The 12,331-nt window shown below is 32.4% G+C and overlaps 1 protein-coding gene across 5 annotated transcripts; it reads right to left on the reverse strand.

Annotated features, from left to right (window-relative positions):
• Positions 1 to 1,564: 1,564 nt before the first annotated feature.
• Positions 1,565 to 11,060, reverse strand: LOC133801392 (5'-3' exoribonuclease 3-like). Of its 5 annotated transcripts, none has more exons than XM_062239582.1 (23): positions 10,766 to 11,059; positions 9,620 to 9,722; positions 9,450 to 9,526; positions 8,875 to 9,066; positions 8,598 to 8,717; positions 8,425 to 8,487; positions 8,115 to 8,261; positions 7,610 to 7,774; positions 7,447 to 7,524; positions 7,246 to 7,332; positions 6,671 to 6,967; positions 6,260 to 6,355; positions 5,240 to 5,335; positions 5,086 to 5,156; positions 4,867 to 4,995; positions 4,712 to 4,788; positions 4,599 to 4,639; positions 4,435 to 4,509; positions 4,147 to 4,304; positions 3,802 to 3,906; positions 3,634 to 3,709; positions 2,795 to 2,874; positions 1,565 to 2,602 (listed from the first exon to the last, which is right to left on the reverse strand). In XM_062239582.1, the coding sequence occupies exons 1-23, from the start codon at positions 10,967 to 10,969 to the stop codon at positions 1,864 to 1,866; spliced, it is 3,276 nt and encodes a 1,091-aa protein (XP_062095566.1). In that variant the 5' UTR covers positions 10,970 to 11,059; the 3' UTR covers positions 1,565 to 1,863. The 5 variants fall into 5 exon arrangements, with proteins under 5 accessions (XP_062095566.1, XP_062095564.1, XP_062095563.1 ...); XM_062239580.1 differs by having other exon boundaries at positions 3,802 to 3,918; XM_062239579.1 differs by having other exon boundaries at positions 4,712 to 4,995; positions 10,766 to 11,060.
• Between the last annotated feature and the right edge of the window lie 1,271 nt (positions 11,061 to 12,331).

The following is a 12,331-nucleotide window of genomic DNA, read 5'->3' on the forward strand; positions in this document are numbered from 1 at the left end:
TGGGCATAACTGGTTACCTTCATATTCTGATGTGTGTGTATATTTCTAGGTATTTTATGGTAACTGGTTACCTATATTACTAAAATCATAGTTACTTCTTCTTCCTTTTTTAATGAAGTATTCTTCCTCTTTTTCCTTCAAATTTGATGTTTTCTTTTCATAATTAATATGAGTAACTCGTCACCCCTCTTATGGTAACTGGTTACCCCTCTTATGGCAGAAGGTTACTCATCTCAGGGTAACTGATTACCCCTCCTGGTACATGTTATTTAACCTAGCTCTAGAATTTTTTTTGTGGAAATTAGATCATGTACCCATTTTAAATGATACACTTTAATTTTTACCCACTATTTTTAACTTTTATTTTAGTACCCAAATTTTCAATTGATGTACCCATTATACCCCTTCAATTACATGCTTTTTTTTTCTCCTTAAACACACTACAATTAGAATGTATTTACAATTTAACTATAATATGACACATATAATACACATTACAACAACACTTAAAATCATGTGCTCAAATAAGGGTAATTTGGGAAATCTCATGATAATAATGGGTAAAGTTCAACTAAATATATTTAGTGTCTAATTTTAGTTAACTACTCCTAAAAATGGGTATTTCTCAACTTTTCCCATTTTTTTTACATAACTGTCAAAGATCAATAAAGTAACAGATTACCTTACCCAAGATTTGAAAAAAAAATGTACAATCTAAAAAAAGGAAAAAAAAAATTTACAGTAAATAAAAAATAATAATAAACACAATTCATATTACAAAAAATAAATAAAAAAATTGCAAAACAACCAAAGAAAAATTTAATATAAAATCAGTTATATAAAAATAATATAAAAAATAATAATCAAATTACAAACATACCTTCCAAATTAATAAAACTTTATTAAGAGTAACACTATGACATAAACCAACTTTTATACAAAATATAGAAAAATAAACCCATAAAAGTAAAAATTCTTACAAAAAGCCATAGACTAATTTTTTTTTTGAAAAAAAAGAACCATATTTTTACACTACTAAAATCTCATATAAAATGTAATTTACTCTTAAAATATTATGTAACCTACAATAAGACAAAATAGTTGATGGTGCTAATTTAATTTTTTTTAAATTAAAAAGATATTTACACTCACTTAAAAATAATAAACAAATTTCTTAAAAATAAATCCATAAGATGAGTAACTATAAATTGAATTTTGAATTAATTTAATAGGAATATTGCTCTTGTACTATTATCAATATATAATATAAATGTAGAAACAATAGTATTTAAAAAGTACAATATTACTACATATAAGTAACTATAATTTTAAAAACATATTTTTTTTTAAAGAAAAGTCGAGCTGAAGTAATTGATTACAAGAGAGTTACTCAAGAAACCCTGCAAAAACATTGATTCTTGTACTACTAGCCTTGTTTGTGCTTAAATTACATCAATTTCTATATTTGGCCTTCAAAGTTTTTATAAATAAATTGGTAATTTTTCAAATTCGTGCTGTAAAAGTTCACTTTAAGAAACTTTAAAGAGTAAACTATAACCAGTAGTTTAACAAAAGGCTACAGCATCATATACCTAAAAATGATCTAATTCAAAAAAAACAAAATTAGTATCGCAAGCTAAGACAACAGAAGAATAAAATAATAACCAATCAAACGAGTCCCTGGCACTAAAGTTACATAATCTGCTCCGCACGTAATATGGGACTTTAGCTATAAGATTACACTAACAACGAAAACACGAATGACAGAGTCGAATTAAACAACATTCTAATATCCAAACAAGAATGACTATTGTACAATCATTACTACCAGAGAAACTGCATGCTGAAAATAAGAGTACGACTCTAATTGCGGCCATACCCATGTGCAGGAGGTGGTCTCTTATTTGCTCTCTGGTGCAATGCAGAGTATGGATTACCTGATTGGTGTGGCTGACCATACCCCCTGGCAATGTTCGGTCCAGCTTGTGCTGGTGAAACCCACCCACCACCACCACCGGCTGTCCATTGCTGTTGATGGCCTGTCGCTCCAGCTGATTGGTAGTTCTGATACTGGTTGTAACCACCAGGATATGTGTTGGCACCAACAAATCCAGGTGGAGTTTGTGCCATATGGCCATTAGGGTACATGGGACCAACATTAGGCGGAGTTCCTGACTGGTACAGTACGTGGCTAGAATTTGTGGAATGCTGAGGAGCCATACGGTTATTTCTCTCATAGTATTGGGATTGAGATCCATTGTGGGGATGGCGGCTACCAGATGATGTGTGTCCGTCATTATACCAACGTCGATCATTGTAATGATGATCACTGTGAGGACTACTTCGGTTTGATGATTGGTACTGACCTTCAGGAGGGTGAACATCTCTAGGAGTAGGCATTCTAGGATGTTCCCGATCATGGAACCTGTGAGTCCTGTAGGAAGGCTGCGGCGTATGGTACTGAGCCCCAGCATAAGATGGTGAGCGACCATGATTTCCATATCCATTGTAGTCTGCCTTCGCCTGTAGGCTATTAGAAACCAGCCGATGAGCTGCTTCTCCTAGTTGTCGTCCGGAATTGGTTCCAGGATGATTATTATACCTGAAAGAATATAGTGATCCCAAGGTTGATATCATATAATAGAAAAAGACATGATTGACACAAAATAGAAGATACAAAAGGTTATACATGATTGACACAAAATAGAAGATACAAAAGGAGACCGGGAAGTAGAATTTCCCATAAGATGTACAAGTGCATAGCATCTCTATCAAAATGATCAAGAATAAATACCTTCCATTATCCGGACCCCTTCTCCCAGAATCTTCATGCCATAACACAGGTTCAGGTTTGAGATCTCCCAATGAAACAATCTGAGAACAAAACATCTCGGTGAGGACCATAGCAGCCATGACATTAAGCCATTCAAAATAGCATAAAATAATACGATACAAACTACAGTACTGAAATACAAGACAAATTAAACTCTGCAATTCCCTAGACATTGCCCACTTCTCGAGACATGGAAAGAAAAATCTTCCAAAATACAGTACTAAATAATTATAAAAAAACTAAATAAAAACAGCATATTTCTTGTTGTAAAAAATTAAATTCGTATTCCTTAAGTAACTCATTCACAGATGAATATTTTTATCAGGAAAAAAGAAAAGAAACATTTGAGCCCATTAGAATAGCAAACACAATACATGAACCAAAGTTTGCATCTTGCTTGGAGAGGGAGAGAGAGAGAGGGGGAGAGAGAGAGGGTGGTAAGAGGAATTTGGTGTCTATCTTAATATTAATTTTGTGTATCAGGGACAAAGGACTGCAGAAGCAAGTAAACACCCTGGTTAACTTTAGCGCTCCCACGGCAGCAGAATTTATATGGTGTAAAACCATAAGTCATTAACTTGAAAGCAAAATGAAAGTACTTTAGGAACTGCTGATGTATTACCAAATTTCAGTAAATCCCTTTCAAATCAACATCTTGTAATTAAAATGTTCCAACGAGAATATTAGATTATACAACAACCTCTATAACAGGCTCTATTTGTATGTGAATTATAGATTGGGTTTGGAAAGGAAGACGTTTTTCATTCACCTACAGCCTATGTATGTGACGAACAATGTACCTTCTTTGGAAATGTAACACCTGCAGGTGGTCGAGTTATATGCTTATGCGGATCAGGAAGTATGTATATCGCACATCTGCAAAGAGGAAAAAGGGTAAGCAAACAAGCAAATTGTAGCGCTTCAAAACTTCACAATGCGACGCTAATAGTCATTGCTTAACAGCTTACATGACTTGGTTATCCATGATATCTTCCAAGCCCGATACAGGAGACCGAAAAACAGGTGGACAGGGTTCTCCACCACATGGAGATAGATATCCATTCATCCCTTCACTGCACGCAGCCCTAAACCAAATCAGAAGATAAAGCCATAGTTTACAGAGACCATAAATTATTTGCATACATTAAGGAGCAAGAGTGAAAATATATATTGTTTAAATCAACATATATCTGAATAAAATTAAGAATTAGAATTCCATCGAGTACCTATTTTGATGAAATTATTAGGTCATGAAAGATTTTGTGCAATATAGAAACGATTGATACTCCAGAACTATGAATTACATTACTGACCTATTTTTGGGATCAATTTTTTCTTTAAAATCAGCTCTTTCGCTGTTTGACAATTGCTTACAGCGGTTGTCGAGAGAGTAAATAGACACAGAAAGAGGATGAGATGATGCAACGAAGAGCATGTCAAACATGATGCTGTTTCTCCGGACTTCCTCTGCCTATAGCCAGGGACAAATGAAGAGAAAAATGCAGGCAAGTCAACCAAATAAAATGCTTAATACTTTGGGGGGAAAACAAATAATCGGGAAGGCCAATGTGGGACACAGTAGAGTCAAGTAGAAACCATACCGTCAGTGTATGTTCAATTTTTTCAACCTCGGAAAGAAGTCGTGCTTCATCAATGAAAGGCAGTTTTGCAATACCCTTGATGATAAAAATAAGGATGTTAGAATTTGTTCACACTACAGCCAAAAGCAATTTATAACATCAAATAAACAAACAGAAGTATCCACCTGCCAGGAAAATCTCTTCCCATTCATATCAACTTCAAAATCTGTAACAAACAAGATTCAGAGAAATGTCTTGTTTTAAAAGTAAAGGAAACAGTATTTGGATAGAGGTATACCAGTAGGATAAAAATCAATGATAGGTGAGTTTGGATCAGTCATCAATTTCCTGTACGGCTCTGGAAGAGCATGAGAGCTGCAATTGGTGTAGCTAGTATTTAGTAGCTGAAATTTTACAAGGGAAAAAAAAAGGTAAGAAAAATTAATACAATACCTTGCAGCTGGAAAAACTCCCAAAAGCTGATTAAATGGTTTGAAGGGAGAACCCAATTCAAACTTTATGCTCAGCTGACTAAGATCCTTAAGATCAGAAGCAAATGGAGCATAGTGATATGGATAAAACCTGAAATTAGAAATGTTCCATGGCAGGAAAGTCAACAATTTGCCCTGATCCATTATTTGATTTTAGTGGAGTCAATGAAAGAAAACTCACCACTGCCAGGAACTAACCCCTTCATAGTAGTAGTGCATAACCCAACACAGGCCCTCCGTGTATTTCAAAACCTAGTAAAACATAAGCACAAAAGGTAAGACATACAACAAATATGATGAACTCAACATCAATTAAACTTTTACCATTAACTTACAACATCTTTCCGTATTGCCTCCCGTTCCTCCGGAGTTTTGGCAGAAAATTTTTCTTCGTAATATCTTTCTTTCCAACCTGGTACCCCCAATTTAACCTAATGAAATAAGATAGAGAGATAAACAATACACAATAAATAACCCAAGTGGCAGAACATTGCTTATATTTCTGGGGTGGCAAATTCAAGCTTTTGCATTTTGAAAGAAAATGTCACAATGTACCGAAAGGAAGAAACATAAAATGTTGTGTCATGAGTATATTCACTAAAAACAATATAAAATTAACGTGATATTGTATGCACAAAAGCAAAATTGTAACACCAAAATACAGGGTATGTTTGGCATTATTCTAATGTTGTGTTTTGAAAAACAAAAGTAGAAAATATTTTTTGATGTTTTCAAAAATAAAGGGCGGCTAATAATTTCTAAATATTTTGGATTTTTCTTTAAGTTGAAGTAAAAGAAAACAAATATAATTACAAAGTGAAAGTTCATGCCAAAGAGAATGATGGGAGATATTATATGGAACGATCATACATGTGAGAAAATGAAAAGATAAAATAATGACAAAGAAAATGACGAGAAATAGTAATGTGGAGAAGGTATCTAGAGAAATGCAATGTTAAACAAAGTGGTGAGATGAATGATTACAGAGAAATCGAGATGTGATAATAGAAATTTAGGAGAGAGAAAGTGATGAAAAGTTTTGATGAGAGAAAGACTTGAGAGATATGTGAGATAATAGGAGAGGTGAAAAAAATTTAACAATTTTTTTAAAAAAATAACAACGAACATTCTTTTTAAAAAAAATTCTGTTTTTTAACCATATTCTCTAAGAACAATGCCAAACACCCTTAAGTTCAGAAAATCATTTTTTATTCTTAGAAATAGAAAACAGTGTTTTAGTATCAACCCCAAACAGCCCAATTACCTTGTGTTTCAACAAATGATTAGTAACAAACTGAAAACCCTTGTCTACCAGTTATATATCATATCAATAACAGGTAGAAAACTAAAATTACCTTGTCTTCTTCAGGATTTTCAGAGTTAAAAGCATCGGACTTCCCACGAATTATCTCCTTCAGCTTTGCTTTTAATTCTTCTTTATTTTCATTTTCCTGAAAACCAAAAGATTACAACATTAGTATTTGCCTTTTTTACTAAACAACAGATTATTCCAGTACTTTCTGAGATTAAATTGTGATTTATGGCCTAACTCATTCCCTAAAGAAACCTATTAAAAGATAGCAAATCATCAAGCCCTCTAATTAAAAACCAGATTTGTACTTGCATCATGCAGGGATACAAGTTACTCCAACTCCAGCTAAAAGCTCTGACTATCATCTAAACGATACCAAAAACTTCAGAAGGCAACTTTTAAAACAACCGTGACAAAAGGTGCATAAAGCTCCTGATGAAGAAAAAATACATACGTCTGCTTCAAGATTGTTCTCAGCTTCAACGATGGCGGCACCAACAGTAGCAGCAGAAGATGAACGAGCAACTTTGCCTGCCTGTGAACTTCCTTTTCCACTTAAATCCATAACCTGTCTGCTCTTAGAACTGTAGCCAGATCCTGATTCTTGATATGGAGAAGGTGAAGGACCAGAAGCAAGACGAGAACCATGAAACCGAGAAACTGGAACAAGAGATTCTGGTTGAACCTGAGGTTGTGCATCATCTCCTCTTCTTAGTTGCCCCTTTTCACGCTTTATTCTATCTGCTTGTCGCTGAAAAAAATAATGCAGTAGCAGCAATCAGCTGCAGTTAGAAGGTATATCTTACTTCCCTTGGCATTGATATATAGCACCACTCAATTGTACAACAATATTTTCCCTACAAGTTCAAAATGTAGAAGTGACAAAACAATATTTAAATAGTGGAAAGAGAGAGCTATGATACTTCAACCAAGCTAATGAGCTATTACACATTTCTCCATCCCTAACAAAATTCTAAACTACTAAGAAATGCATGACCAGTAGACAAAAGCTGATATCGAAAAACAAACCTGATGCAATCGAGCTCTTTTCTGGAATATTTTATCTTCATAAGATCCAACTGCTTGAATGAAATGCTCCACCCGATCTAAATTAGGCTGAGAAATAAAACAAGTCAGTAATTAACATCAAAAAAACAAAAAATTACACCCAGCTTTCTCTATCCAGAAGTCTTACACACCAATTAAATAAAATATACATGCTATTAGTACCTGACTTGAGTCAGTCAAATATCCACCCATTGCCTTAAATTCCTTCTTGTAAACTGCCAAAAGCAGGTTGATTGCTCCCTGAAATAAAAATAGAAATTGTACTTCTCTCAAACAGAAACTACAAAGTCTTAGATAAATAGATTTACTTCAAATAATAACAAACCTCGCGAATCTCGAGTGTGGGCATATGTGGTAAGAAATCATTCCCCACAAAGAAACATATAAATATAAAATCATCCACAATGCGCTCCAAATCTATCTCAAAAGGAGGATTAGGAATTCTCAGCTCATACTCCAAATATTCTCTAAGAGTCCAAATATTGAGGAACTGTGTATAAAAGAAAACAAAGTAAATATGAAAATAAAAATAAATAGAGGGAAAAAAAAGATATATCATAATCAAATATAGCTGCTTATGACTTCAAAATAGATGATATAACAAGGGAGACAAGTTTAAAAGTCTCTTTAATAGTAGGAGCTCTAGTAAACTTTTAATATAGAAAACACAACCATCCTCAAAATTGTAAGGTCAAATTTTGTGCTTTCTAATCAATTTAAATCATGGTCAGGCAGTTGTGGTTTGGTAAGCAATAAAATGAAAAGAAAAACGTAATCTTTTTTGAAGGAAACACCAATTTCTGGTTGCAAGTAACTTTCTGTAAACTGACCTGATATGGTTTCTTGACAATGCTTTTATCGCCTTTTTCGTCAAACTCTCCAGCCTTTCTCTTTGCCTTTCCCTCACAATCTGCAGCTAAATGACCCATCTGACCACACATGAAGCATTTGTCTTGCTGTCCAGGGGTGAAAACAATCTGAAATGCAACAACGAAAATATAGACACCTATCAGTAGATAAGACAAACCAAAAAACATTGTAATTATTCTGGTGAGGGGATGAGATGCATAGACCCCAAACATAAGATACCAAGTAATTTGTATCTATACATATGAAAACTGAAACATAGGAAATAGAAACCTCTCGCAGTATCGAAAAATGGATTTCATGAGTTGCCAAACCCAGCATAATTAGATCAGCATCCTGCCAATAGAGACACATTAATAAAACAGTTTAAATTACTTAACTTTAAATATATGTGATGTTTAAAAAAAAAAGTTGAAATGCAATATAAATGGAAGGAATAAATATACCAAACCATACAGGCAATGGCGTGTATTTGGATCGTGCCCAGGAAGATTTCTTTGAAGACGAATGTACGACATAATCTTATGTTCACCCTCACCCGGAACATTTGCATCAGAAAGAATAACCTTCAGCCAATTGAAATGTATATATAAGTGCTCTCGCAAAGGTTAGATACGCAACATCACTGAGAACCACCAAAGCACAACTGTGCAAGTAGAGAATCCCAGCTGCAAAACACATATAACAAAAATAAATGATCAAAAAGCTTGATAAAAAAATAACCTTAACATTTTTCCACCCAGGGTCATTGTTTAATCTTAGATGGACATAGTACTGCAATGCAATTGACAATACAGCCATAAATTCAGTTCCAGGAGTGATAACATTAGAATCAAAAACTTGTGATTCTGATTTAGGAGGAAGCTTTCTCCCCTCCCTCTCAAACTCCTCACGCAGGCGTTCTTCTTCAGCTGCCTACAGAAATAACAGCCATTTATATGTGCATACATATAAATATAATTAATATATATATGTAACATTTAGCCTCATATAATTAAATAGAGAGCCATCTTTATCTACAACAAAATGTCAACCTAATTTGATGCAGTGCCTTCTTCATCAATAACTATACAAACCAGTCAATAAAAAAGCAGCAGAAAGATATTTCAAATTAGTTTGATATGTATTGCATATGAAACAAATGCCAAAGGAAATAGACTGCCAGCATTGTCAGCCACGAGATATTTAAAGAAAAGAAAAACAGGAGAACATAATTATATTGATTAAACAAAAGGTATTAAAAGCCCCTCAAGTGCAAACACATGAAGGACCCACCTAGCATCCACAAGAGAACATACCGCATCTGTTGCATCTTTTGCAGCTCTGAAACGTCTACTTCTTTGTTGATTCATTTTTGCCCTGGGGGCAACACCATCTACCAGTTGTTTCCACGTAATTAGTACATAACAAAAGTAACAGATATATCGGTATTACAAATAGAATAAGTCAAATTAAATTACTCGCTCACCAATTGCCATGTACAGAACCTTTCGAGGACGCACCATCACAAAAAGCCTGTCAATGTAGTCAAACATGCATTGAAACACCTCATCAAAAGTTGTTGGGGAAGGCTGCATAACAAAACAATACGGTCAAGGAAAATATTGCATAACAAATATATATTAAATAGATGATAAAGACTGGCATACATAAATTTGTAGAAGGGGAAAAAATGACACTCAGAATGAAATGTAAACCTGCAGTAGTATGATACATAATACAAAAGTGCCTCTCGCAATTAATCATATGACCTAAATCACCTAAGATTACAAGCCCGCAAATATCTCACCACAGGTAGGGGTTAGTCACATGGGAATCTTAGGGTTGTTAGTAACTTGGGGGATACAAAAAGTGTAAATAAAACTAATAGTTTTTATTTCTAAAAATCGCTATCTTAAAGTCTTCTGGGTAAACTTAGTACGTGAAAAGGAGCACTTTTTATTAATTTCACTTAGAAGGGAAATTTGTCTTATTTATGCTAGTTTTTAAAAAACTCTTAATACCTTCAGCATTATTAAGGGAATAACTCGCATAGAGTAACTCCTAAATGGCGATAGAGTCAGAAGTAATAATTTGAGATTCTAAATATTTTCTAAAGAAACAAAAATCAGACCTAATTGTTCAAACCAGTTTCCAATAAAAAGATAAACAGACAAACCTCCTTAACTACTTCCTTCTGTATGTCCATTGACAGAACAACTGATCCAGAAACAGGAATTTTGAATTCCAAATTATATACTAAACTAATCTAATGAAATGTCAATCAAAGCAAAATGTTATAGTTCAATTTCAAAACATTTTCCTGGAGGTAAACAATAAATTAGCACTGAACATGAACATCAAAACCAAGCTTAAAACCTAAGTCTCCCCCATTCTGTGCACATTCATCAAAATTTCACAAAATACCAACTCAGTTCCTCCGTCAGATAATTAATTAACAACTAAATAAGGCTTTCAACTATAAGAAATCACTGCCGGCATCTTCCCTTGCATAAATATTTAACATAAATGAACCAACATCGTCAAAGGTTCACTACCAAAAACCCTAAAATAACACATTGGGAATTCCAAAACTACGACAAAGATAATGAAATTGGGGTCTATGAAAACGTACCCTATCTTCGGGATGAAAACAAGGGTGAATGATTCCATTCATGTCGAGATAGAGATTATCGAATTCGAGGCCATTAGGATTGGGCTTACTGGTGTCAACCGGAATGGAAACTCCCTCGATTATGACTGGTTCTTCTTCGATGACATCGACCACCACTAGCGGAAACTTCTCCGCTAACCACCGATAAAAAGCTGGAACTCCCATTGCTGCAAACAATAGCTCCCCTTGAAAAAATCTGTATTCTTTGTTCTCTTTCTAGAAAAAACACGATGTGCATAAGGGTATATGTATTCATTCATCATTCAGGTCAGACTAGATTGAATAGATATATAGGCTTTCAACCCAAATTAAAATTAGTAAAAATTACATAAAATCTTAATTTTCGCAAAATAAAATTAAATTTTTGCAATCAAATATTTTTTTTATTTTACGATTTTAATTAAATTTTTATATTTTTATAATTTTGTCTTTTTTTTTTCCTGATTTCAAGTTATTTTCAGGTTGTTCTTAGATTTTTTTTTTTTTTGTTTTCAAGTTATTTTTAATTTTTTTTTGTTAATATTTAGTTAGTCTAATAAGTTATTTTCAAGTTAGTTTTTTAGTTGTTTTTTCTAAAAATTATATTTTTGTAATTATAAAATTTTGAAAATTATATTTTTGAAAACTTAAGTACATATTTTTGAAAAAATAATAATAAAAATTATAAAAATTAAAAAAAACAAAAAAAATATATGTATTTAAAGAAAAAAATCTCTTAAATAAAATCAAAATAAAATATTATTGAAATTTTAAGTTTGGTTATTTCCTCTTTAAAAAAAAATTGGTTATTTAGAAAAATACAATGTTTTTGCTGGAAAAAAAATTAGACAATGTTTTAGCAATAGTCAAATCACACATAGGGTTCAAAAAAAAAAATCACACATTAACATGCATGGAGTTGTATTGTGTCCTTACCAATATTAGATTTTTGTTATCTATCTTTTAAATATGTCTTCTCTGTATAGCATAATGGTAATACTGCTTATTAATTACCTAGATATGTATAACAAATAAAAAGGTTACTTGGTTAGAAGAGATTTCATTATGTATAAAACAAGTATACTTAAATATTCAAATCAATAAGTATTGGGCCTTAAAAAAAATCACATAGCAACACAATATATATATATATTATGTAAAATGTGTTTTATCAAAAATACAAACTTTGTATCGATAGCCTTAGATTATTTGGTATCCTTGATGAGCCCAGATTTCTAATATTTCTATGTTACTCTTAATTTTAATAATTTATTTGATTTTTATTTTGTTTTGTTATTTATAAATAATATAAGTAATAGATACAAGTAATATGTCATGCATATTTGCTTAGTTTATTTGTAGAATTTATTAATTATTGTATTAAATTTATATGATTGTTATATAAACTTCAAATAAATAAAAAATTAAATCAAAACATTATTAATGATTTTTTTTTAAATATATATATAATATGATAATTTTTTTAAACATAAATAATCATTTTTATTAAAAATTAGGATTATGTATTATATGTTATTACAATGATAT

This window comes from Humulus lupulus, chromosome 9 (genome assembly GCF_963169125.1).
Source record: "Humulus lupulus chromosome 9, drHumLupu1.1, whole genome shotgun sequence".
NCBI lineage: Eukaryota > Viridiplantae > Streptophyta > Magnoliopsida > Rosales > Cannabaceae > Humulus > Humulus lupulus.

What these genes read in the sequence shown, in the direction of transcription:
- LOC133801392 (XM_062239578.1), bottom strand. Translation starts at nt 10,969, where the DNA reads ATGGGAGTTCCAGCTTTTTATCGGTGGTTAGCGGAGAAGTTTCCGCTA. An exon ending in CAAAAGATGCAACAGATGCG is followed by an intron (nt 9,067 to 9,449) that starts GTATGTTCTCTT and finishes TTATTTCTGTAG; the next exon opens with GCAGCTGAAGAAGAACGCCT. An exon ending in CTGGGTGGAAAAATGTTAAG is followed by an intron (nt 8,718 to 8,874) that starts GTTATTTTTTTA and finishes AATTGGCTGAAG; the next exon opens with GTTATTCTTTCTGATGCAAA.